At 47.9% G+C, this 26,257-nt stretch overlaps 1 protein-coding gene across 1 annotated transcript; it reads right to left on the bottom strand.

The window, feature by feature from the left end:
• Window positions 1–181: 181 nt before the first annotated feature.
• Window positions 182–21,037, bottom strand: ASTL (astacin-like metallo-endopeptidase (M12 family)). The gene is made up of 13 exons (XM_006873551.1): window positions 20,980–21,037; window positions 20,282–20,392; window positions 18,390–18,451; window positions 15,686–15,779; window positions 14,904–15,021; window positions 14,072–14,253; window positions 11,060–11,141; window positions 10,814–10,962; window positions 8,962–8,967; window positions 6,590–7,044; window positions 1,255–1,344; window positions 728–803; window positions 182–483 (listed from the first exon to the last, which is right to left on the bottom strand). Exons 1-13 carry the CDS (start codon window positions 21,035–21,037, stop codon window positions 182–184), a joined length of 1,785 nt encoding a protein of 594 aa, XP_006873613.1.
• Between the last annotated feature and the right edge of the window lie 5,220 nt (window positions 21,038–26,257).

The raw sequence follows: 26,257 nt of genomic DNA on the forward strand, positions 1-26,257 counted from the left end.
GGCCAGGTGCGTAGAAGGGGGCGCTGCTCGCCCAGCGCATGCACAGCAGGCCAGAACACAGCCTGGATACGGTTAGACGATGGGATCTCCCCTAGAGAGCCTCTGAAAGTGCTGGAGCCCCATGGCCAGGGCAAACGGAGCCCAGGAGGTCGGAGGACGTCCTGGTCCAGCCGCCATCCTCCTACATCCTCTCCCACTGGCTCCCGGTGTCCTTGTCGTCCGCCCCTGAGAAGTTTTCCAAGTAGTCTTGCTGCCGTCCTTTTTCTGCTGAGGACCAGGGCAAAGTTGCGTCCTCCCACCACGTGGCTGCTGGACACACCGTGGGGCACGGAGCTAGCTGGTGGGTGCGAGAGCCGTTTTCGGAAGAGACGCGGAGGCCGAGGAGTCCTCCCAGCTCTCTCGCTCTCGTCTGGAGCCGCGTCTGCAGGCAGCCCGCCGTGGCAGGGGAGTGGGAAGGAGAGTGGGGCGGGAAGAGGGAGGAGACTGGAGGCGGGAGCCAGAGATGGGGAGAATGGCTGGGCTGGCTGTGGGATGCAGGGCAAGGTGCTCCTGGCGGAGGACGCACTGGCGGCGGAGCAAAACGTCCTGGCACCCCGGGTCTCCGATCTGGTAGCCCTACTCCTCCTCCCAGCCGCCGCGCATGTAAGGTCAGAAAGGCCAGGTGTTTAGGGTTTTCAGGACTCAAGGAAAGATGCTTGCAAAAGCGAAAGGGTCTGTGCCCTGGCACCTGGGACGTAGGGCTGATGCATCTGCAGATTATCAAGGTAGGACCACTCTCCTGGCCGACTAGACAGCACCCAGATCTAGAGTGGAGGGCAAGAGTTGGTATCTCCGCCCGGCGCCAAAGTCCCCCAAGGAGGGGATGGTTGTGTGTGTTGGAGCGCAGAGGCACAAAAAACCACTCCTTGCAGCCGGCGCCCATACAGTGGAGAAGCCAGCAGAGTGAGGACTGAGGAAACTGCCCCAACCACTCCCGAAAATCCTTTCCCACCCTGTACTCCGTCGGGCCTGCAGAGCTTGAGGAGAGAAGCATAGCTGGGCGCCCCCTGCCGTCTCCCACGTTCTGCCTGGAGACGCAAGTGAGCTCTTTCTCCTGGAGGCACGGAAAAACTCCCAACTCTGGCAAGGAAAGCAAGTGCTTAGAGCTTGAAATCTGACTTCAGGTTTCACGTTCCTCCTGTAGCTGCCTCAGTTTATCCCATTAAGAGCAAAAGAAATAAAGAAAATTGAGTTCGACTCAAGTCGCAGCAGTACCTGAGACTCAGCCAAGGGTTTTGTGTTTTGGCAAATGGTGGCGAACTCCAGCCCCTTGACTAGTAAGAAGAGGAGGTCCCTGCCTGAGAACTGAGGGACAAGAGTGGGGTATCTTTTGACACAACTCAGAAAAAGTCAGTCTTGGGGCAGCCTGAAGGGAGGAGCTTCCCATGGCCTCCTTAGGGTTGTGGTTCATACCCTCCCTGCTCCAGTCCTGCTTGACTCCCCCAAATACGTACCACAATCCTCTCTTGGGGAGCCAGTGGAAAGAGTTGGGATAAGAAGAAATTCCAGACTACCCTGCCCCCATCTCACCGCAAAAGAACTGCTGGGTTCCTGCTCTCCCTCCAACACCCTCACCCAACCATCACCAGTGGCAGCCTAGGCAGTCTCAAGGGCTTGTTTGTTGGTTTTTATTATTCAGAGCTTCCCAAGCCCCTAATGCTGTAAGTCTAGTCTGGAGCCATTTCTCATATTTATAGCCCACAGCTCTGCGTGGCATCCTTTGTGTGTATAAATAAGCATCAATCGCTCTCTGAAAGCAGGGCTCCTTCAAAGGACCCAGTCCTGAATCAGGAGCACTGGACTGTTGCTCCTGCCTGCAAGGGCCAGGCTGTGATCTCTCAGTGCCCACAATGTCTGGTCCCTCCCTAGACACAGATGGGCAGCAGCCCACCCCCCAGGCACCCGGTAGGTGGAGGGTTCTTCCTTGGTCCGGGCCTATCACTGTCATCCTACCAAATCACACAGCTCTTCTGTTGAGTGCCAAATGTCTGAAGCTTGATTGGAGTGGAGAAGGGTACTATCTAGGCCAAGTTGACAGAGGACAGCCAGCCTCCAGGCCTCTGTCGACTGCTCCAGCAACAGGTTCTAGGTGTGCGTCCTTCCCACTCTCTAGGCTGGGCTGGGCAGGGCCGGAAGCCATGGTCAGGTCACCAGGTGTGGAATGGCCCAGGAGACCCTCCCCTGAGGACAGAGCCTGAAAAGCAGCCCTGTAAGCTAAATCCCTGCCTATTCCCATTGCTCCATGATCCAGGGCACAAAGAGTCTGGGTGCACAGTACGGCCGTTGGGAGAGAGCAACATTTTACCCTCCCCAATCATAATCAAGTGAGAGGCAGTGGGCATGGCCCCAAAGCAGCTCCAGACTTCCCACTGTAACCAACATCAGCCCTTTGTCTTCTGGTTGGTTTCATTAAAGGGCCAAACTGCTAGGACTCTGCAGGAACTGAGGTCAGAGATATCCATGCTCCTTTTCCTGCCAGGTCTTCCCTAACCCTGTAAAAGGATGCTCACTTGGGCCTTCGTTGAAGGGGCATTCTGGTTTCACTCAGTGCCAAGCATTGCTTGCACCTCTACCAGCCCAGGCCAGCATAGGTGAGGGCCATCAGGGACAAAGCATACTGACCAGTGGACCTGGGATATGCATACCCACAGCTGGAACTGCCTGGCAACTTTAGCACCCATGCTACTCAATTCAGCCACTCTGCCTAGGTCTCCTCTTCATCCCACCCCCTCAGGGCAGTGGGCCAGTTACATAACTCAGTTTTCACTCACTTCAGTTTTCCATCTCCACTGCCACACACATGCCTTCAGGCACTGCCTTCTTCTCCTAGCACCCCATGGCTGCCAGGTGCAGGAATTAGAGCCCATCCAACCCGTGCACAGCAGGGCTTTCTACAGCTCTTCCCAAACCAGATGCAACCTTCCACTGTTATCCTGCTCCACTAGGATTGGCAGAAAGTTCAGTCCCCAGACCAGCAAGTAGCCACCAGCTGCCTAGAGGATGCCCAGCTGCATCTGGACTGCATGGGAAATGGTTTGGGAAGAGGCTGCTAGAACACAGCCAGTCACTTGCCCTCTTTTCCTGCCCTTCCAGACTCTGGATTGTTCCCTGGACACCCTTGAGTCCTCACACTTCCAGCGCTTCCAAGGACAGTTTGCTCTGCCAGAAACATCCTTTTTCCTGTGCTTGGTGGGCCCTAACCTGCTCTTCAAGATCCACCCACCCCTCCCCCCACCTAGGCAGGAGGAGGTACTGTGCTCTCCAAGCTCCTGAGCACCAGGTACACTGTGCCACTTTAACCTTGGCGTACAGTCCTGAGAGGTTACATCTCTTCCTCCTTCAGAGTGGACATCTGACCTAAGTGTTGAGGGGACAGTGGCAGCAGCACATAGGAGCCTTTCTCAGGTAGTGTCCAAGTGAAGGTACCATGAGAGATGTCCTTGGAAAAGGGCCACAGGGGAGAAGTGACTTAGTGATGCCATCTCTTTCAAAGAGGAGGAAGCTGGCTACTCCAGCCCCAACTGTGAGAGACTATGATATGCTATCTTAGTTGAAAGTCCTGAAGTCGCTTCTACCAGATTACAGGCCTAGCACCTCATCCCCAAGTATCCATTCTGGACTAACCCCCAATCAAGCTTCACACAACTGTCCCCCAAATCCCAGCCTTTCAAGTCTTTAAGACTCTTATTCCCAGAACATCCAGAGAACCCAACCCAACAGAGCTACAACGTCAGTCAGTCATCCTCTCTCCCTTCATAACTTACCTGACAAAACCCCAACCCTGGTCAAACCTAAGGAGCCCTGGTGACACAACGGTTAAGTACTCAATGGCCAACTGAAAAAGTTGGTGGTTTGAATCTACCAGATACTCTGCAGGAGAAAGATGTGTAGCAGTCGGCTTCCTGAAACCCCAGGGGACAGTTCTGTCCTACAGGGCCACTATGAGTTGGAATCAACTCTATGGCAGCCGGATTGGTCAAACCTAAACTACCCATTGACTCTCTGTTGGTGATCAAACAGCTGGTCTTTCTGGAGTGAAACATTCATTGCATCCACTGGCCTGACTTTAAATTCATGACACAGGTCTCTAAACTCTCATAATCTGTTCCCTTTCCCTTTTTGCCTGACTTGGCCCTGGCTTGCCTCTCTACCTCTTGCTAATTTCCCCCTCACACTGACTTGGCACATCATGTCTGCCTCAGGACCTTTGCACTGACTACTCTCCTCCAGATTTTGACAGGCAGGTTTCTCTTGTCATCTGGGTCTCAGTTGAAATACCTAATCCTCAGAGAGGCCCCTCCCATTCAACAGCCAAAAGAAACAGCCCCATCACTTATCAATACTTGGTGTTTTGTCATTTATGGTCCATCCCTAAATGAGGGAGAACAGATGACTTCATGAGAACAGAACCCCACCTCTTCCTATGTTACTCCCAATACCTATAGCAGAGCCTGCCTGGCACAATGTAGACGTTCAGTACAAGTCAGCCAAATAAGTACATCAGCCCAAATAACGATGTGCTTGGGAAATGGAGGTGAACAGGTCAGAGCCTGAAGAGGGGGGAGGCTAGCACCCAGATGCCTGTTGATACCCCAGTGTCCTATATTTATCACACCCCCACATCTCTGAGTGCTGGGTCTCAAGGGACTGGACCACTAGATACTATTCAGGGTGGGACTTGAAGAATAGACCTCAAAGCAGAACTATTCTGGGGACCAGGCTCTGTCGTGATAGGCGGTTTCCTGTGAGATGGCAGGAATTCTTCATGACAAGGACACGCTTGTCTGTGACCAGCCCCCAAAGAGGAGTGGGGACCTGTCTTCCCCTTGTGGACCAGACCCAGTCAGCTTCCCCTCGCCTTCTGGAGAGCTCAGATTCAAAGACCATAATGCTCATTATGAGCAACATCTGTGAGCCTGGAGGGCCTCGCAGCATACAAAGAAATCCCAGCCAGTTGCCAGAGACCTGTCTGAGCCACTTGAAGAAACAGAGGGGTCGTTAGGCAGTCTATTTCTGGTAAGTGGAGGTGCTATACTTATTGCCTCGATCCTACGGTTGCCCCAACATCTCTGCTGAGTCCCCACCCACCAACCCACTGAAAACTCACTCACACACATACACCATTTTGTCTGAGAAAAGCGTTTTCCCCCAAGTCCTTCCTGATGCTAATGCTGGAGACAGGACAGCTGTTAAGTTCTAGAAAATTCTTGATTCAAGACTGAAACTCAAGGCCAACCGAGCACTGAAGCTCCAGGGTCCCAAGTGTATCCTCATACCCCTGACCCAGTCTCAACTTGTAGCCAGCCTAGGAGGTTGGCAAAGGTCAAGTTCTTTGGGCACCAAAGAGCCCCAAAGCCTCAGCCATGCATTGGTTCTCCTCAGACACACGACCTTGGACAAGTCTGTTTACTCCTGTTTCTTTGTCTGGAAAATGGGTATATCCACCTCAGTACCCACCTCATAGGGCAGTGTAAAAGTTAAGGGCATTTGTGGGTGTGCAGGATGTGGTCAGAACACAGTACCTGACACATAGTAAGCACTTAATTTTTATTTCTGCCCCCAAACATCTGAGGTCCTTAGCCCTACTGAGCCAGGGCACCAGTTCCTGCTCTCCCACTCCCATCCCAAACGGGTTTCCTTGGGCTTCTGACAGGCCACAAGAACAGTGTGTGCCGGACAAGGGAGGGTACCTGCTGGAGACTCTTTGCTCCTGGACCAACCTTCCCAAGAAGGCCAGCAGCTGGAGAAAAGAAGTGCTTGGCTGAGGGAAAATGTGCAGGGAGATGGAGGGCTGGACCCTCTCCTAGCCGCTTTCTACCTTTCTGAGCTGCTTCTTGCCAAGTTCTGGAGACAAGAAATCTTGGAAACTACAGTCACAGTCTGGGAATGGCAGTGAAGAGCAAGCAGGACTGCCCATCTCTTGGTACAGAGCCGATGAGGGGCAGTTCTGGCGGTGCCCCCACCTCTTCATCTCCCCATTTTAGCAGCCCCCTCCACCTGGAGTCTTTCTGCTTTGCAGGAGAACAAGTTGGGCTCTGAAAGTCTCCTGGAAAGCAGGACTAGAGGGTAAGTTTACAGAGCAGTATTCCCAGCACCCAGCTCCCAGACAGGAGATCCCAGCCACAGGGTCTCTCCAGGCCTAAGCCCATGGGAGACATGAGGTCAGCACTGGGAGGGTGGGACACAGGCATAAGCTCCCAGGGACCCTCAACACTGGAATCTGCATCTTCCCAGATCACCTAGCCCTGGAGCACTGGTGAATATCACTTCCCATTCCCAGCATCCCACAGGGCTGGGGTAGAAGACAGACAGCACAGCACAGCATTCCCCAGTAGGCCTGCCTTCCCCAAAACCAGACCTAGGGAACTCAGCTTGTCTGTCCCCTTGGGGGGACAAGGAAGGAGCCCTTGGGGGAACAAGATGGGAGAGGGATCTATACCTCTAAGAAAAGACAGCCAGACTACGGCTGATAGACAAGGGGATGTTGCCCAAACCAGATGTACCAAGGGTTGGGCAACCTGACTCCTCAGGTAGACGACACCCTCCCTACTTGGGGGCAAAAGCCACAGCTTTGACCTCTGGGCATCCCCCTAAAGTGATTTCCTGGTACATGACCTCCTGCCAGAGCTGGACTTCCCAAAGCAGCCTGAACAGGTCCTGGCTGACTTTCTTCTGCTTCTAGAGATGGAGATGAAGGTACAGTGGGCACTTGAGCCAACTGAGGCTGCTCCAAAACAATACCAAGAGCATCTGCTCCAAACATTGAGCTTGAGGTGGATACTGGGGCCTGAGGTAACTCTGCAGGAGCCTCTATGATAAACTGCTGAGGAGAGGGCTCCTGTCCAGGTGAGTTCTCTCCAGATCCTACAGCAACACGCTGGCCTCCAGTCTTAGAGCCACTGGCATGGGGACTTCTGGATTCCACCAGCAATGCCTCCAGGAATCTCTGCAAGTATGTCCTGGGGGAAGGAGTGGAGCTCCTACCACTGCTGTTGGCCTGGAAGCCTGGAGCAGGAAACAGAAGATGTCAAGTCCTAGAAGAAAGGTGCGTGGCAAGGGCTGGCTTCAGCTTGATTCACAGCGATGAATAACCACGGGCAACCATAACCAGTTATGACTGACCCACCTGCCCAACCCCTGCTAAGCCCCTTCCTCAACCCTTCAAGACCCAAATTCTCACATTCCCACTTGTTTCTAGTAATTCCCTGTCCATTTGGCCCTGATCTCAGTCATTCTATGACCTCCCTTGCTCCCACCTCAGGTTTGTTGTTGTTGTTGTTGTTAAGTGCCGTCGAGTCGGTTCCGACCCATATCGACCCTGTACAGAGTTTCCGAGGGTGTAAATCTTTACGGGAGTAGAAAGCCTCATCTTTCTCCCGCAGAGCGGCTGGTAGTTTCGAACCGCTGACATTAAGGTTCGCAGCCCGATTCGTAACCACTACGCTACCAGAGCTCAACTGACTCAGCACTGCAGCCCTCGAGACACTCTATGCACAGCAATACCTTCACTTCTCATCCTGCATGGGAAACTTCCTTCCAGAACTCTTCCTGAACCTGCAAGCCTATTTAAATCCAGGGCATCAGGAAGATATAGGGCTCCAAGTGTTCTCAGGCCCATGCATTGTACCAAGAGGTGGGCAGCCCTTGTTCTTCACTGCTATTGAAGCCTTGACCATGCCTGCTGCCTGTTACTGCTCTGTAAATATTCCTTCCCTTTTGCAGGAGCAAGATGAGGCTTTCTGCTCCCACAAAGATTTACTGCCTCGGAAACCCTATATAGATTCACTGTGAGTTGGAACCAATTCCACAGCACACAACCACCACCACCGTTATCTCTTCTTTTAGACCCAAGCTTTCTAGCCTTATATTCTTACTCCCTGAGTGCCATCTTCCATCTCATTCACTCCTGTCCATGCGCTAATGGCTTTACTGACCAATTCCACACTGGCATGCTTCAACCAGAGACTTCTCTCCCCACTCCATCCCATATCCCCCGTTGGCCTACAGCCCACTCTTCCCTTCTACCCAAACCCAGTAAGCATTAGAAACTACCACCACTGGAGTCTCCATTCCTCACAGTCCATTTTGACAGCAGCCTCTAGTAAAAGCTTACTCAGGTATCGTAATTCTTCAAAGCTCCTGAGACCACTGGTTCATACAACTCCAACCCCTATGATCCTTGCCTTCCTCGCTTCTGGACTGCTCCTTTTTACTCGGTTTAGACTGCATAGCTCATCACCGTAATCATTCCTCTGGACACATTCTCTGTCACACATGCCTGTAAAACCCCAGTCCTGAATGACTAACTATCCTGTCCATGCCATGCCTCCATCTGAGCAACCAGGTACCTCCCAGAACTGCCTAAGGCCTCCTTGCCCATTCTCTAGACAGCCTTCATACTGTCTATGAGGCTTCAGATTCATCTTTCTCCTCACCACTTCTCAGCTGGCCACCTTACCTTATCCTTTGTGAGATCAATTGACTCAAAATAGAAGCCCCTCATCTGCATATCTCAAGACCCATATGCAAACTCAGGGCTACATGTCTCTTTTCCTTATTAGGTCCAGATCGTCTCAGCTCTCACCAAGGGCAGCCCCCTCCCCAAACACTCTGGATGCTCTTGACTCTCCCTCCACATTCACCCTTCCCTTCTCTTGGGGTCATCACTTAAGCATCAATGTGCTTACATGTCCACTATCGCAATAAAACCTTTGACTGACAGCCCTACCAGCCACCTCCCTATTCTCATGATATTCAGATCTCCAGAAGAATTTTCCACAAAACTTAGACCACATCATCTCCCACTCTTTCAGTTAAAAAATATAGTATCTGGTATAATAAAAATATATATGTAAGCATAGTTTTTTCAACAAATGGTATTGAAACAACTGGATATCCAGATGAAAAAGTATTTGAATGGACCTCTTCCTCACATCATACATAAAAATTAGTCCTAAATGCTAAGAACACTTAAAATTCTTAGAAGAAAATGTTAAGGGTAAATATTCATGACTTCGGGTTAGGCAAAGCCTTCTTGAACATGACACCAAAAGCAAAAAACACAAACAAAAAAAGGTAGATTGAACTTAATCAAAATGAAAAACTTTTGTGTTTAAAGGACAAAATCCAATCATATCTGATAAATAACTAGTATCCAGAATATATAAAGAATTCTTACTCAATAAACTTAAAAGATAACACAATTGAAAAAATGGACAATGAATTTCAATAGACATTCTACAAAATATACAAATGCCCAAAAAGCACATGAAAAAAATGCTCAACACCATTAACCATCAGGGAATTTGCACATTAAAATTAAAATTTGATACCATTTCACCTCACTAATATAGCTATAGGAGCTCTGGTAGCATGGTGGTTATGAGTCGGGCTGCTAACCTCATGGTCAGCAGTTCGAAACTACCATCTGTTCTGTGGGAGAAAGATGAGGCTTTCTGCTCCCATAAAGATTTACAGCCTCAGAAATCTTAGGCAGGGTCTCTGTAAGTCAGAACTGACTCCATGGCACACCACCACCACCACCACCAATATAGCTATAATGAAAGGACAGGTTAAGTGTTTTCAAGGGTTTGGAGAAATTGCTGGTGAGAATGTGAAATGGTACATCCACTTTGGAAAATAGTTTGGCGGTGACTAAGAAGTTAAACAGTTACTATGTGACCCAACAATTCTAGTCCTAAGTACATGCCCAAAATAACTGAACCATATGTTCACACAGAGGTTTACATACAGATGCCCGTAGCAGCCAAAACGTGGAAATAACCAAATGTCTATCAACTGATGAATTAATAAAACATGGTATATAAGTAGCTATACAATGGAGTACTATTCAGCCACAAAAAAGAATTAAGCACTGCCTCATGCTATGACATGAAAGAACATTGAAAATAGTAGTATGAAGTAAATAGTCACAAAAGGCCACACATGTAATTTCATGTATTAGAAATGTTCATAATAGGCAAATCTAAGGGACAAAAAAGTAGATCAGAGAGTGACCGCTGGTACAGGATTTTTTTGGGGGGGGTTATGGTTATGGTTGCACAACTTTGCTAATGTATTAAAAATCACTATGTGAGTTGTATGACATGTAAATTATATGAAGTTCATATAGTTTGCTACCAGTTAGACCATTCCAACTAATGATGACCCTGTGTGTACAAATTAGAACTCTTCCCTAAAGTTTTCAAGGCTGTGTCCTTTCAGAAACAGATCACCAGGACTGTCTTCTGAGGCACCTCTGGGTGATTCTGAATGGTCAAGTAGTTGATCACTAAACCATTTGCTGCATCCAGGGACTCCAATAATAACTATATGTAGTCTGGGGAGGATGGGCAATCCCAGTATTCAACGTAAGAGCTGTAACATTATCTATGTAGCTAAAGGAAACCATACACTCTTCTATCTCCTCCAGAGGTAACCATTCCTTAAAATTTCCCTTAATCTTTCCTTGCTTCTTACCACATCTTAATGTATTTCCTCTCAATATATTTTGCTTCTTTCTTACTGTTTTTTGAGCTTTACAATAATGATTATCATACCAAATGTAGTCTTCTATGACTTAGCTTTTCACTCAACATTGCAATTCTGAGAGCCATCTCTGTTGTATGTATTTCTGGCTCACTCGTTTTTTTCATTGCTATATGATATTCCATTGTCTGACTATATATTATTACCATTTGTTCATCTATTCTTCTATCAATGGTCATTTAAACCTTCTCCATGTCTCTCAGACTACTCTGCCCCATTTACTCACCTTTATCAGAGGGGCCACTTGTTCTGCAGTCATAAAGTCTAAGGACCCGTTTGACATCCAAGGCACTCAGGTTCCACCGCTGGCCAATGTGGACACTGGGTTCCCAGAGTGGCAGGATAGTGGGGATTCCTCGCCGGCTGAAGGCAAGCCTAGAACCATCAGGCAGAGGCCGGAGTGTTATCACAGCATGGGCTGGGGAAGCAATGCAGAGGGAAGAACAGAAAAGAAAGGAAAGGAGGTCCTCACCTCCCATAGTGCATTATTGATGAGTAGTCATAAGGCACTAGCATGTTACTGCTCCGAGCTTTGAGGAAGTTGACTTCATAACCTGGGAAAAAAGAACACTTGAGAATGTGGAAAGACGGCAAACTAGAAGTGAGAAGGTAAGGTCCGGGGACTATGGGGAACAATGGATCTGACTTCTATAGCAAGTGATACCTCTGTGCTGGGCAGTCAGAAACTACTAGTACTTGTCTCTGTCTTCTTCATGCCTTCATCACTCACTTCCATCCCTGCCAGGGGAGGCTTCAGACCTCTACCAGGTGAGGCTATCACCTCTAAATTGTTCTATTACTCACTTCTTCCTTTCCTCAAATTCACTAGGTACAGGGCTAATCTTTACATAACCAACAACCTCCATTAAATCACACACTGCTCGATGTGGTTTGGATATCCCTCTTCCCACAAGATAAAATACCTACTCCTTGGTCCAGCTTTAAGGGCTTTCTATCCCCAACACCCCACTTCCCTCAGGCCTAGCAACTTCCACATTCCCCATCTTCCACAAGGTCACCAGCAGCCTCTTTCTCTCTAATCAAATCGGCATTCCAGTACCTCTATATTAACTATTGCCACTGAGTTGATATCAACTCATAGCAACCCTGTGGTAGTGTTAAGCATTGTCAAGTTGGTTCTGACTCATGATGACCCTATATAGGGTTTCCAAGGAGCAGCTGGTGGATTTGAACTGCCAACCTGTGTTTCGCAGTCTAGTACTGATGCTACAGTGCCACACCATTGCCCCATAGGGTTTCCAAGGCTGTCAACTTTACAGAAGCAGGAAGCCTCATTTTTCTCACCTAGCACAGGCAGACTGGAATCTCCAGGACATGCGTCACTTCTCAGCTCCCCCACCTGGAGTAAAGCCCTCATCCCCGACCTCAGACAACCATGCCTGGCGGGTCCTAACCACCATATTGTCAGACTAAAAATCAGACCCTAAAGAACTAATTTCTTCCTTTTAAAACTCATATATTAAGCATAGTTTTGAACAGGCAATATATTCACATGGTTCAAAAATAATATTAAAAGATATTTTATGAAAGCCTCCCACTCCATCTCCCCTCCTCTCCTACCCTGCAATTGTTGTTGTTGTTGTTAAGTGCCGTTGAGTCAGTTTTTTGACCCATAGCGACCCTGTACAGGGTTTCCGAGGGTGTAAATCTTTACGGGAGTAGAAAGCCTCATCTTTCTCCCGCGGAGCGGCTGGTAGTTTCGAACTGCTGACCTTAAGGTTCACAGCCCGATTCGTAACCACTACGCATACCCTGCAATAGTCACTGGTTATTAATTTATGCTTCCTTGGCAGAGTGTAGAGTTTGTTCTGCTCGTATTAACTAAATAAAAATATATTCTCACTTTCCTCCATTCTTAGGCAGGAAAAGACACTCAGTTAGGGTAGCTGTTATTTTAACCTGTTTTATTGTTTAAGAAATAACTCTTGAATTTATTAATGCTGCTTGTTTTCTAACTCATTAATTTCTGCTTTTACTTTTTCTTAACTCCTCTTAGCTTTTTCTTTTTTTTTTTCCTAACTTAGATTCAAATGCTTAATGTATTTGTTCTATTATTAAAGTATTTAAATCTATACATTTTCTTTGAGCACTGTTTTAGCTGTGAACCATAGATCCCAATGTGCAGTATAGTGTTTATGACAACTTTAAAGAATTCCTTCTATTTCAGTTTATATTTCTTCTTTAACCCAAGAACTAAAAGAAAGATTTGTGTTGTTTTGGGTTTTTTGTTGTTGTTGTTGTTACTTTTCATTTTAATTTATTTTGACTATTACTACATCATGATCAGAATGTTTATATTAACTCTATTTCAAATATTGTAAGTTTTTATAATTGTTAAGTGCCGCGGAGTTGGTGCCAAATCACAGTGACCCTGTATAGGGTTTCCAAACATGTAAATAAGCATCCCAGAGTACTTGAAGGGGTTGGGTTCTCTTATTTGCAGGTTCTATTCTCTAATGTTACCTCTCATCCTCCCCACTATTCCAGCCTAACCTCTAGTCTCAATCCCCATCCCAATACCGGGTGCTCCCCATATAACCCCAAAGCATCCAATTCTTCAAGTCTGCTTGCATGCTGTTCCCTGTATCTGGCCAACACTTCAGCAACAGAATAGGTGTTCATTCCAGAAGCCCTCTTCTTGCAGGAAGGCTTCCAGCTCCTCCTCTGAGCCCACTCCCCAAACCAAACTTCTAATTATGCCTCTCCTCTGCTCTTGCTCCTTCATAAAATATCTTTACTCTTCTCACCTTCAGTAGGTAGTCAACCCCCATGAGGGCAGAGGTCTGTCTCACCACTACTGGGATCAGATCTCTAGTGCCCAGCATCATGTGGGCACAGAGCTGCCACTCACTATCATTCATTACAATGGACCGCCCCCCAGTCAAGCTGAAGCTGGCTTTCCATCTGCCATCTGTTTGCTGAGGTGCCCTTCAGTGCCCAGTTCATACTCTTTGAGCCCTGGAGCACTGCCCTTGGCCCCCTTCACCAGGCACCTGGCACAGGTATACTAGTGTCTTCTGGGACTTTGTTTCTTCTCAGCTCCCCCACATGGAGTAAAGCTCTTACCCTCCCACTTCACACAACCCATGCCTGGCACATGGGACTGCTAGCTGGATGCCCATGGAACATGGATCATAAGAAATCATCAATCTATCCTCAGAAACTGGAAGTGCCCATAAGGAGAAATGAGACACAAAGCAAAGGAGTCTGCCTTATGCCTGGCATGACTATGGGTGGGAGATGGAGGCATGGAGTCCAAAGCAGCAGCAGCAGCTGGACCATTCTTCTGGACCCAAAGGAGGAGGAACCCCAACCTACCCAGGGGATCAGGAAAGTGGTGGGGAGAATGGACCACCTCTTTCAAGAGAGCTAGGCGGTTCCTCAGGTACTGGCTTGAACCCACTACCCTCTCTCCCCACCAACACCTCCAAGCCCAGGCTGACCTGAGCATAAGCTGGCTTACCTGGGAGGATCTCATTCCAGTTAACACGAATATAGCGATCCCGGTCAGCCCGGGCATGCTCGTGCCAGAAGCCTAGTACATGCATCAGCTCATGCAGCACAATGCCAGGGCCCCGCTGGAGACAGGCAGGTGCCAGGGACACCACCTGCATCCCTCCACTGCGCCCCACATTAGAGAAGCACCTGCAAGAAAGAGCCAGGAGAGACAGTCAAGTGAGTCAAGTCAGGACAGGCTCTTCTCTTCCTCTTCTGGTATATAGACTCAGGTTTGTTATTCCCGCCTCAGTCCCTTCACTGCCTGGCCTTCTGTGAGGTGAGTGTCATGGAACCCCACTGACCAGCCTAGGCGGCAAGAGAACGTAGGGAGCATGCCTACACGTAGATGACTAGACAAGGTCTTCATACCTGTTATCTCAGGCTCCTGATGGGAGATAAAGTAGGAAAGACTCCAAAGCTAGGGGACTTGCCCAGAGTCACATGGTACATGCATTGTTGAGCCCTGATTAGAGGCCAGGTCTGGCCCACAAAGCCTACACTCACTCACCACACAGAACGTCTGCCCTAAGAGGACTTTGTAAAGTGAGGGTTCAGCACCTTAAATCCCACCCTGATTATTTACAGTTCTATTTCATATTGGGCAAACCCTCAGGATAGACAGGGAGACTTTGGACCTAGGAGGAAAAGCCTAGAAGTAGGTTTCTAGACAATAGCTTGGTTAATTGCTAGCTGAATGCAGAAGCCAGATCAGAAAGTCACTCCCCTGTGCATTGTCAGTGCATGTGCATACACACATATAAACACACCTACCCCTAAACCTTCTTAGGAGTACTTACCCAGACATGGGGACGATGGAAATGAAGTCTCTCTGGCCCTCATAGGAGACAAATCTAATGCATGTAAGGTGCTCAAATTCAGCAAACGCCTTCAGGATGACCTGCCGACTGAGCTCATCTGGGAAGAGACACCCCAGCTGAACACCCTTCAGGGCCCCTTTGAGATGTGCATGTTGTTGTTGTTATATGCCATGGAGTCGTTCCGACTCATAGTGACCCTGCACAGGGTTTCCGAGGCTGTAAATCTTTCAGGAGCAGAACGCCTCATCCTTCTCCGGAGGAACAGCTGGTAGTTTCGAACTGCTGACCTTGCAGTTCGCAGCCCAATTCGTAAGCACTACGCTACCAGAGATGTGCATAGGAGGCAGGAAACAGGCCTACAAACTCTCCCAATACAGAATGTTAAAAACGGGCAGCAAGATAATGGGCTCCAGGTAGACCCTACCTATGTGACCTTGAGTAAGTTACTGTCCTGGACCAATGGGTTTCTAAGTAGACCAGACAGTCCTTCAATCAGCTCTTTCAGGATTTAAACCCTCCAGACTCAAGCAGCCATAGAATAAAAGGACTCTGGTAAAAGGGACTTCTGAAGCTATAGTTTGGGTGGTGATGGTAGAAGGGATGTGGTGATAAAAAAGGAAGAAAATAAAGCAATTTGGAGAGAAGCCACAACTGCGTGAGGGCACCACTGGGTTGAGGCAGTAAGAGAGTGCCTGCCAGCTCCCAGGACTCAGAGGCCCGGAATCAGGAGAGACCCCGCCCCTCCCACTTTGCTCACTTACTGTACTCGCTGGAGAGCAGGAAGGGGATCTCCACAAAGCCACTGCTACTCTTGGACCACTTGTTACTGGCAGCTGACAACAGCCGGAAAGGACTCTGAGGAGAGACAGTAGCTCAGGATCCCCCAGGACACAAGACCACCCACATGCCTCAAAGCTACAAGAGGAGGCCTAAAGATGTGAGAGGCAGGCCTAGGGATGTGAAGGTGGGGAGCCCATGAGAAATTCCATAGAAGCATGAGGAGATAAGTAGGGCCAGTTACATGAATTATGATGTAACAAGACACAGTCCTCTGCTCTGTGATGATACAGAATTTGTGACTTATTCTCTCAAGTAGAAAAATCAATCTAAGAAAAGCCTATCCCTGAAGAGGATAGCTAGATGTCCCAGCACCCCAGGGCATCCTAGTTCAGAAAGACTCAGGGCTCTGAACAGCAACCTCAGCCCAGCACCTCAGCAGTGCCCTGCTCTAGAGAACAGCAACTCATCAAGCATCCTTGAATGTGGAGGTGGAAAGAAGATGGTGACAGGGTCCTGGCTGATGTGAACGATGCAAACACTTCTGCTCTCAGTAGCTCTTTTCTCCACTCTTCCTCCCACCAAAACCCTTTGAAGTATCATCATCATGTTCTACCCTTCCAGGCACCAACATGTTTCACTGCTCTATGATGGTCATATGTCTGCCCACACACACACCAAACATGCACTGACTGGACAACAGGGGCCTCACCTCACTCTGCCCTTTCTCCTCCCATCCTTGGAGCCAGGGGGTGGCCTCCAAGGCAGCAGAACAGTCTTGCTTCTCTCACCAAGTCACTGTACTATTCAAGAGCCTTCTGCCATCCCTAGCTGTAGTAAATATGGTCCTGTTCTCCTGCACAAGTCACTCCAATTCCTATACAGCTTTCTTTCTCCCTTTCTGAGTCAGCCCTTCAACTCTGGGTCAAGAGCACCTCTCTGCATTTACCCTTGTGCTGTCTTTCCCAAGTCACTGCTGCCATCTAGCCACTCTTGACAAACCTGTGGCCGCATCTTCCTTCATCACAATACTTTCCAAGTAACTCCCCTGGGAAGGATACACGTCTCCTCCTTCAGGAAGCCTTCCTAGGTTGACTGCTGCCACCACTTCAGGTATCACTCTCCCTTATCATTTAGGCTGGCTTACTCCTAATACTTCAATCTTTCCTTCATTTATCATGATGTTGTTTATTGATCCAGTTCTGAGTATTTTCATTTTGTTTACATTGAGGTGAAATCCATACGGAAGACTGTAGTCTTTGATTTTCATCAGTTAAGTATTTCAAGTTCACTTTTCTTCAAGCAAGCAAGGTAGTGTTATCTGCATATTATTGAGTTAATGAGTATCTGCCTATTAATTAGTTGACTCAATAATACTCAAGTGTTAATGAATCTTTCTCCAATTCTGAAGCCACATTCTTCTTCATCTATTCCAGCTTTGGGGATTGGTTCAGCATACAGAATGAATAAGGATGGTAAAATGAAACAACCCTGACACACACTTTTCTTAATTTTAAACCATTCAGTATCCCTTTGTTCTATTCCAACAACTGCCTCTTGGACTATGAACAGGTTCCTCGTAAGCACAATTAAGTATTCTGGAATTCCTATTCTTCATAATATTATCCATAGTTTGTTATGATTTACACAGTCGAGTGCCTTTGCATAATCAATAAAGCACAAGTAAGCATCTTGATATTATCTGCTTTTAGCCAAGACCCATCAGATATCAGCAAATCATCTCACGGCATCTAAATGCATCCTAAATGTCTGGTACCTCCCTGTCAATGTACTGCTACAACCACTTTTGAATTATCTTCAGCAAAATTTTAGTTGTCCGTGACATTAATGATATTATTCAATGATTTCCGCATTCTGTTGAGTCACCTTTCTTTCACAATGTAAATAAAATTAAGATCCTCATAACTGGATGAATAAATATATACATGGGGGGGGGGGGATGAAGTTGTCAAAGACTTCATTTTGCTTGAATTCACAGCCAGTGTTCACAGAGACAGTAGTCAAGAAGTCAATTGACATCTTGTATTAGACAAATCTGCTACAAAAGAATCTTTGAGGTAAAGATGTCACTTTGAGGACTAATGCGTACCTGACCCATGCCATGGTATTTTCAATCACCTCATATGCATGTGAAAGTTGGACAGTGAATAAGGAAGACCACGTTTGATTATGGAGTTGACGAAAAGTATTGAAAGTACCATGGACGCCAGAAGAACAAACAAATCTGTGTTGGAAGAAGCTTAGCCAGGAGATGGCCAGACTCCGTCTCTTGCACTGTAGACATATTTGTCAGGAAGGAGCAGTCCTTGGAGAAGGACATCATGCTTGGTTAGAGTGGAGGGTTGGTGAAAAAGCAGAAGGCTCAATGAGCTGGATTGACACAATGGCAGCAACAATGAACTCAAACAGGACAATTGTGAGGCTAGTGGAGGACCAGGCAGTGTTTCATTCTGCTATGCATAGTAGCATCACGATGAGTTAGAGTTGACACCATGACCACCTAACAACATTCCTAATACATTCCAGCACTCAGACTGATTTTAAAAGAGGGGGGTAGGTCTATCAAGCTATCAGCACCAAATCTCACTCCTCACACCCCATAATGTAGGTGGTAGAGTCCTATCTGTAAGGTTATTTACACCCATGTTTGTGCATGGACACACTCACTGGCCGGATGATGTCCCCCTCGAGGAGAAAGCTGCTCTCTGGGGTTTCCTCTGGGATGAGGCCTGGGAAGGAAGGAATATATGTTGGCCCATTATCCATGTCCACAGACTCCAGGGACAGATTCAGGGGAAGTTTCAATGGCCAGGCCAATTTACTTCCAGAAGTCTGTCTCTCAACTTTGGAGTTAAGCATCCCTGGTTCTGAGGCTGTGTGACCTCAGGCACAGCCGGAGTCCCAGCTAAATAAATATGCTGCTTCTCAGCCTGATGGAGTTCTTCTCCTGCTCAAGCACAGTCCACAACATCCACCGTCCCTACAACTCACACAGTAGAATCCCAACTCTGCCCTCTTTCTTTATGCTGTCTCCATCCTGTACTCTAGCCCAAGCCACTCAGAACATGCCTTGGCTCTTCTTCCATCTTATCCCCTCTTTTATTTCTACTCATATGCATTCTATTCTGGTCTTGGTGGTGACAAGTGAATAGAAAGTTCAACTTATACCACTACAGAAGGGTGAGTACTGGCACCTGCGGCTCCCTCACACATGCACACTTACTCACTCCCTCTCCTCTCCACATTTCAGTTCATCTCTTCTCATCTCCCCAACCTAACTTCCTGCCATAGTATGTCAGACTTCTCCATAAACTCTTATTAACATAACCCCATGAGGCCTAGCACATAGTGGGTATGTTAGATTGGGTTCCATTGAAGCAAAGCCTGGGACAGGTTGTCTTCTGCAAGTGATTCTTGGGGAAGTGATCTCAGGAGTAACTGTAAGGAAGGGAGGGAAACAAAAGAGGAGAATGAGGAAGAAGACAATTCAACTGAAGTGCAGGCTCAGCCAGGTCCCACAGAAAGTTCTCAAACAGGAATAGCAACAAAGAGTCATTCCACCTTGAAGCAGGAGGCCAGACTCCATCCTTTATTATCTCTTGTTGGCTGTGGGTCATCTAGGCAGAAGCAGCTCATTTGTCCAAGGACCATTCTCGGAAGTGTGGTTGCAGCTGTGAGGCATTAATAGCCAATATCCTCAGCAGCTGAGGAGTGGGTGTGTGCTTCCCAGTAAGGGGCACCTGAGCAGAGCACCAACAACTTCTACTACAGTGGTGGTGGTGGTTATGTGCTGTGGAGTCAGTTCCAACTCATAGTGACCCTATACAGGGTTTCTGAGGCTGTAAATCTTTATGGGAGCAGAAAGCCTCATCGTTCTCCTGCAGAGCCGCTGACCTGCTGACCTTGAGGTTAATAGCCCAACTTGTAACCACTACGCTACCAGAGCTCCTTTCTATTATGGTAAGCTCCCAAATAATTATAACTCAACAAAGCTGAGAGTTGGCTCTATAATGTCTGAAGAGCCATCCCAAGGGAGACTCAAACTGGTTCTGTCCACCTATAGATCATTCACAGTAACTAGAAGGTGGAATATCCCTGTGCAGTTCTCTTTCTGTCCACTACTGCGTCAGCCCTGGGTGACTTCAACATCTGAACTCCAGTCTCTATTTCTATTGGTTTTGTTTCAGGATGTGGATACATTCTCATTCTTCAGCTGAGATCCCAATAAATTTCTTTGCACCTTCATCCCACCCCCTCACACCAGTACAGGCTGGATAACATTCTCAAACATTCACTAATGATTTAATTCAACACTCAGACTCAAAGAGATCCAAGGACCTATTTTATCAAGTCATTTTTTAAAGCCTGTAGTTTTTCCCTTTCTTTCAAAAACCATAGAAGATACTAAAAACATACTTAAGTTACCCACTTAGAGCTCACCAAGTATGCTGGTGCACGTTCTCCCAGCTTTTTCTGTACATGCAAGTGCTCAGCAGGTTTTCATCATGCTATATGTACAATTTCATCTCACCCTAGGCTAGAAGATGACATGACCTCACCTTGGTTAATTGCAGGGATGTCCTTGTCCCAGGACTCCTGCATTTCTTCTGGAGAGTTGGTATCACAGACTCCTAGGCAACTGGAAGTTGAGGGTGCTCCAAGGATCAAACCTGGTCCAGAGAGACAGAGGCACACACACAAATGCCAGGAATAAGGGGGGGCATCAGGCCTAAAGACTCAGGTCCCTCACAAAGCATAGACCTCCATCAAGGAGTCCTAGGAGCCTGCCTAGCTCCTCAACTGGAGCTGGGCCAGGCCTAGACAACTTCAAGAAAGGAGCTGCCTTAGTGAAGCCAACACTTGGTTCAAAAGGCAACTGTACTATCTGGTAGGGGAGAAGGCAGAAAGGACGGAGGGAGGCCTCAAACCCTGCTCAATGGCTTCCTTTCTCAAGCCAGGCTTCTGGAAATTGGGCTCAGCTTGAGCAAGCCCTAGTCTGGGCTGAAGGGCTCCCCTTCCAAACAGCAAGGGTGCCTAGACACCACACCTGCTCTCTCTCTAGCCAGGCAGACCCTCTGGAATCCCCAGAGCTTCAGAAGCTTTGACTGCCACCCCTCGGAAGAGCTGACTTGTTCTTGAAGAGATCCCATTCTCAAAGCCATTAAAGATCCCTGCTAGCTCCAGCCACATCCTCCTGGTTTCTCTAAGCACTCCAGAGGCTGGAGCCAAAACCAGGCACGAGACGCAGCTGGCTTACCTGGCAGACAGAAGAGCAGAGCCAACACCCAAGTCCAGAGGCCTGTGTCATTCCCCATGGTGGACTCCCACTGCCCCCTCAGCAAGCAAGAGGACTGGCAGAACAACCTGTTTGCAGGCTCAGTCTGGCCTCCTCCTTAAATAATTGTTCTTTTGGTTTCCACCTGCAGGCCCTACTCAACATCCTCCACCTGCAGACTCACCTGCTCCTACCTGCAGGTCCCACCTCTGCTTCAGCCCAGGCTCCAGTCTTCTGGATTCCTTCCTGGCCAAAATGGTGGGGAGGATGGGTAAGGACAGAGCATGAGGCATCCAGGGAGAGCCCCCAACTTGAGGTGCTGCTCTTCTGAGATCTCTTCCGCCACCAGGGGGCAGAGAAACATCGCAGAAAGGCTGACAACCGCTGAGACTGGTGTGCTAGAAGGAGCCTGCCTCCTCAGCCTGGGGAGACCTCCTTTCCTGTTCCTCCACACTGTGCTCACCCTGGGGAAAAGCTACCAGAGACCCTGAAGTGCGTACCTTTCTATCTTAGTGTGTATATACAAAGACACAGCTCAGAAGACACTCATAAGCAGAACACACTGTTTAACCACAGTAAGTTTTGGATATTTAGACCCTCTCCCGGGCATTCCTATACAATCCTCACAATAGCCTTGTGTGATCAGCACTTATCCCCAGTTTACAAATTTGGAAACTAAAGCTCCTTATTTTCCTCCTCTATCCCCCTTGGACTTGCCTTGGGTCACCAAAAGGTCCCATCTGGATTTAAACCCCAGAGCTAGAGCTTTTCAGTGCTGAATGGGATGTAGAGACACACACCAGCCCAAGCTATGTCTAGTGAAGGGATGCAACTGAGTCAAGCTATTTCTTGCCCAAAAGGGGCTCCCTGCATTCCTTCTGTGTCTGGAATCAGGAACACAGAAAAAACACAAATGAAAAAGCAGATGCCCCAGCCGGCCCAGGCAGGGTTGTTGTTGTCAAGTGCCTTTGAGTTGATTCTGACTCATAGCGACCCCATATAGGGTTTCCGAGGAGCAACTGGTGAGCTTAAACTGCTGACCTTGTGGTTCAAAGCAACTTTGCAGTCTAGAGCATTAACTTGCAGCACCACGCCAGGACTATTGATGTAAAAATATGCCTAGCTGTATGCTTGAGATCTGCACACGCTACTGTAAGATAGTTACATAGACACATATATAGGCAGTTGTCATAAATTAATTTCAACTCATGACAATCCCAGGTAGAGCAGAGCAAAGCGTTGCCTCATTCTGCGCCTTCCTCACAGTTGCAGCTGCGTGCTTGCTCACCTTACTGAGCATCTCCCTCACCCTTGTTGGCCCCCTATTTTACCAAACATGATGCCCTCCCCTTGTGATTGGTGCCTCCAGATGACATCTCCAAAACAAGCAAATTGGGAAATGTTCTGTGGTGATCCATAAGGTTTTCATTGGCTAATTTTCAGAAATAGATCTTAATCTGCCTTAGTCTGAAACCTGTCCACCATGAGTGACCCTGCTGGTATTTGAAATGCCAGTGGCATAAGTCACCACAGCTTGACAAATTGATAGGTGGGTGGTGGCACTGTAAGTTATACCTCAGTTGTTGGTTGGCTGGTTATGTGCCGTGGAGTCAGTTTCGACCCATAGCGACCCTGTACAGGGTTTCCAAGGCTGTAAATCTTTACGGGAACAGAAAGCCTCATCTTTCTCCTGCGAAACAGCTGGTAGTTTCAAACTGCTGACCTTGAGGTTCTTAGCCCGATTCGTAACCACTACGCTACCAGAGCTCCTTTATATCTCAGTAGAAGATATATTTATTTTATAATTCTTTCTGCTCGAGCCGCAAAGACAGACTTTCCATTCAGCTCTACTCTGCTCTCTTACTTCAAGTGAATCAGAAACTCAAGTTAGGCTCTCTTCGTTCTCTGGTGTTGATAAAAGAGAAAAACCACAAGTGGGTGGTTTTAACAAACAGAAATTTACTCTCACAGTTTAGGAGGCTAAGTCCAAGTTCAGGGATTGAACTTTAGGGAGAGGATTTCTTCATCAGCTCTGGGAGAAAGTCCTTGTCATCAACCTTCCCCTGGGTCTTGGAGGCTCTCAGTATAGGGACCTCCACTCCTGACTTTCCTTCCTTGGTGATAAGAAGTCCCTCCACTCCTCGCTCCTTTGATCTCATGTGATGCAGGCCCCACCTTGGGACACTCCCCTTATATCAGATCAGGGCACAGCCCTGAGTCAGGGTATTGCATCCCACCCTAATCCCTTTACAACTGATTGGCTGCTCACATCAGATCACATCCTGGATGATCATTATAAAGCTGCTGAACCACTGAGAATCATGGCCCAGCCAAGTTGATACATATTTGTGAGAGACACAAGTCAAATCATGACAGGCTTTAGCTCTGGTTTTGAAACGAAAATTGTACTTAAGAAATGCATTTTCTTTGGAAGACACAGGTAGGAGTGGGTAGAGTAAGGGTGGGTGGAGCCGGGTAGGGTGAAGTATAGAATGAGTGAGGGTGGGATGAACAAGGGGGGACCTCAGCCACCAGTTTTCTTGTGTGTGAGATGGGGCTGTGAGGTGGGAAGGACCCAAGATGCGATCTGAGTTGCCCCAGCCCCCCACCCCCCCACACACACGCACACAAGCTGGGCATGGAAATTATAGGAAGTCCCAAACAGAACCTGCCTAAGGAAGTCTGGTTAGCAATCCCAGCTCTGTCCATTTCTCACCAGGGAGGCCCTCTCTCCTTCTCTCTCTCACAAACATACACACACAAAGAGTAAAGGGAACAAGGCATTTTTAGTGGGAATAAGGGAGTCCTGGCATGACGCTGTGGGTTAATGTGCTGCACTACAAAGTCAGTTTGAACTGCAAGGTTAGTGGTTCAAGCTCACCAGCCACTCCTTGGAAACCTTATACAGGGTCACTATGAGTAGGAACTGACTTGACAGCGCTTAACAACAACAACAAAAGGGAGAGCAGGTTGTCCATTTTTCAGTAGACTGAATGGAGTAAATGCCCAGCTGTTCCAGATATAGAGCTGAGCCAACCACAGGACTGGCCCTCACAGGTCTACTGCCTGGTGGAGATGCACCTGCACATCTGATAATTTTCATCCCTTAGGCTACCAGAAAGGAGCTCTGGTAGCGTAGTGGTTATGAATCGAGCTGAGAACCTTAAGGTCAGCAGTTCGAAACTACTAGCTGTTCCGCAGGAGAAAGATGAGGCTTTCTGTTCCCGTAAAGATTTATAGCCTCGGAAACCCTGTGTACAGGGTCGCTATGGGTCGGAACCGACTCGATAGCACTTAACAACAACAACAACAACAAGGCTACCAGAGGCTAACATTTCCTGAGCAGTTACATATGGCGCCGGTGGGTTAATGCCCTGGATTGCAAGGTGGGTTTAAACTGCAAGGCCGGTGATTCAAGCTCACCAGTTGTTCCTTGGAAACCCTATATAGGGTCGCTATGAATCAGAACCGACTCGACAGCACTTAACAACACCAATAAGGATCAGCATTGTGAACCACAAGGTCAGCAGTTCAAACCCACCAGCTGCTCCTCAGAAACCCTATTCAGGGTGGCTATGAATTGGAACTGACTTGACAGCACTTAACAACAGGGAGTCCTGGTGTGGCACTGGAAATTAATGTGCCAGACTGCAAAGCCCTTTGAACTGGAAGGTCGGTGGTTCAAACTCACCAGCTGCTCCTTGGAAACCCTATACAGGGTCACTATGGGTCCGAATCGACACTACAGCAGTTAACAACAACAGGTTACCCCCTTTATGTAAATTGACTCATGTAATGCTGGATACCACCCTAGGAGGTTGGGGCTAACGTTAAAACCCCATTTACACATAAGGAAGCATACATACTTGGTGAAATTAGTCAAAGCCAGAACCCTAACCATTAAACTCTATCACCCCCTCATATTCACAATGCCAAAGCCCCAGAATGTCATAGCAAGAGAAAGCATTCAGTCAGGTGACCCACAAGCCGAGTTGGAAAGGATGAAATTAGCTGAGGTATGACTGACTCTGGCACAGTCGTCCCCCTGGGCCACAGCATGCCCTGCTCTCAGGCGAATCATTGCACCCAATCCCAGCAGCCTCTGGGACAACCCTCTGCTTCTAGATTGGGTTGGGCTCACATCCCATGTCCCCTAGACACCCTAGTGCCTTATGGTAGGCCTATAACCAGTTTTCTTTGAAGACATGCTCATCGGGTGGATGGGAAGGAAAACTAAGCCCATTTCTAGTAACATGTCTTCCACACGAAATACCAGATCATGTGCCTTCTGGGGACAGGAAACGGATCTGGAATGAGGGCTGTCACAAGCTCCAACATGGACAGGCGCTCTGGAGCCTGGGAGCCCAGTCTGAGAACTGGGAGAGGAGTGGAGAGGCTGTACTGTCCTACTACCACAAGAAAGTGGGCATGTGTACAGATATGCTTACGGAAATACTTATTCCTGTGACACGTGTGCATACAGGGGAATACCACACATATGGGCACACACACATATATGAAGGGGACTATAAAAAATTCATGGGAAAATTGGAATGAGAAGAGAATGAATTTTTCCATGAACTTTTTGAAGTCCTCTCATACATCCCACATACTCCAATGAGGAAGTGAAGTTGACCAAGACAGCCCTGGGCTCAGTTCTGGGATATGAACAGGAGCTGTTTCCCCCTGGGACCAAAGCCAGCATCAGCCTCTTAGAAACCCATTTAGCTCTGGAGACAGAACTCTGCCTAAGAGAGAACACAGGCCAAGGGAGAGGTGGTGGGAGAGGGGAGCAGCCTCGTTTTCCCTCCTCGTCTCCTTCCATCCCCAAGAACCAGCAGCTGAAAAAAGGGTGAATCTGAATAAAAAACCGCTTCTGAGCAGTTTCCCAGGCATTGACTTGAGACCAGAAGCTTGAGAGGTGGTTGTTTTTTTAAACAAAACAATATTTTATTGACACATCCTTAATGTTCTATATAAATATAAAGTGCTAAGTTTCCAGTCCTCAACCACAGTTCTGGGAGGAAGTGGGGGAGGGAGTGTTAAATGTCAGTTGAACACAAATAACTTTCCAGCGCCAACACAGGCATAAAACGTGCGCAAACATACGCACGCAAGCAAGAGGTCAATAAATAGAACATACATATCACTTCCCCAGTCCCCAGCTCCCTAAGGAGCACAGGGTTCAAGTTCTAGGACCCCAGGAGGGGGCGGTGCACCACCCCCAGACAGGGCTCCAGGTTCACAGCTTGTTTCTTGG

This window comes from Chrysochloris asiatica, unplaced genomic scaffold (assembly GCF_000296735.1).
Source record: "Chrysochloris asiatica unplaced genomic scaffold, ChrAsi1.0 scaffold00245, whole genome shotgun sequence".
In the NCBI taxonomy this organism is placed as follows: Eukaryota; Metazoa; Chordata; class Mammalia; order Afrosoricida; family Chrysochloridae; genus Chrysochloris; species Chrysochloris asiatica.

Excerpts from the sequence above, each read along its gene's own strand:
- ASTL (XM_006873551.1), bottom strand. The coding sequence starts at position 21,037 with ATGGGGAATGACACAGGCCTCTGGACTTGGGTGTTGGCTCTGCTCTTC. Across the intron at positions 18,452-20,281 it reads CATCCCTGCAATTAACCAAG|GCCTCATCCCAGAGGAAACC; the intron begins GTGAGGTCATGT and ends CTTCCTTCCCAG. Across the intron at positions 804-1,254 it reads AACCCTTGGCTGAGTCTCAG|ATCTGGGTGCTGTCTAGTCG; the intron begins GTACTGCTGCGA and ends CCTCCACTCTAG.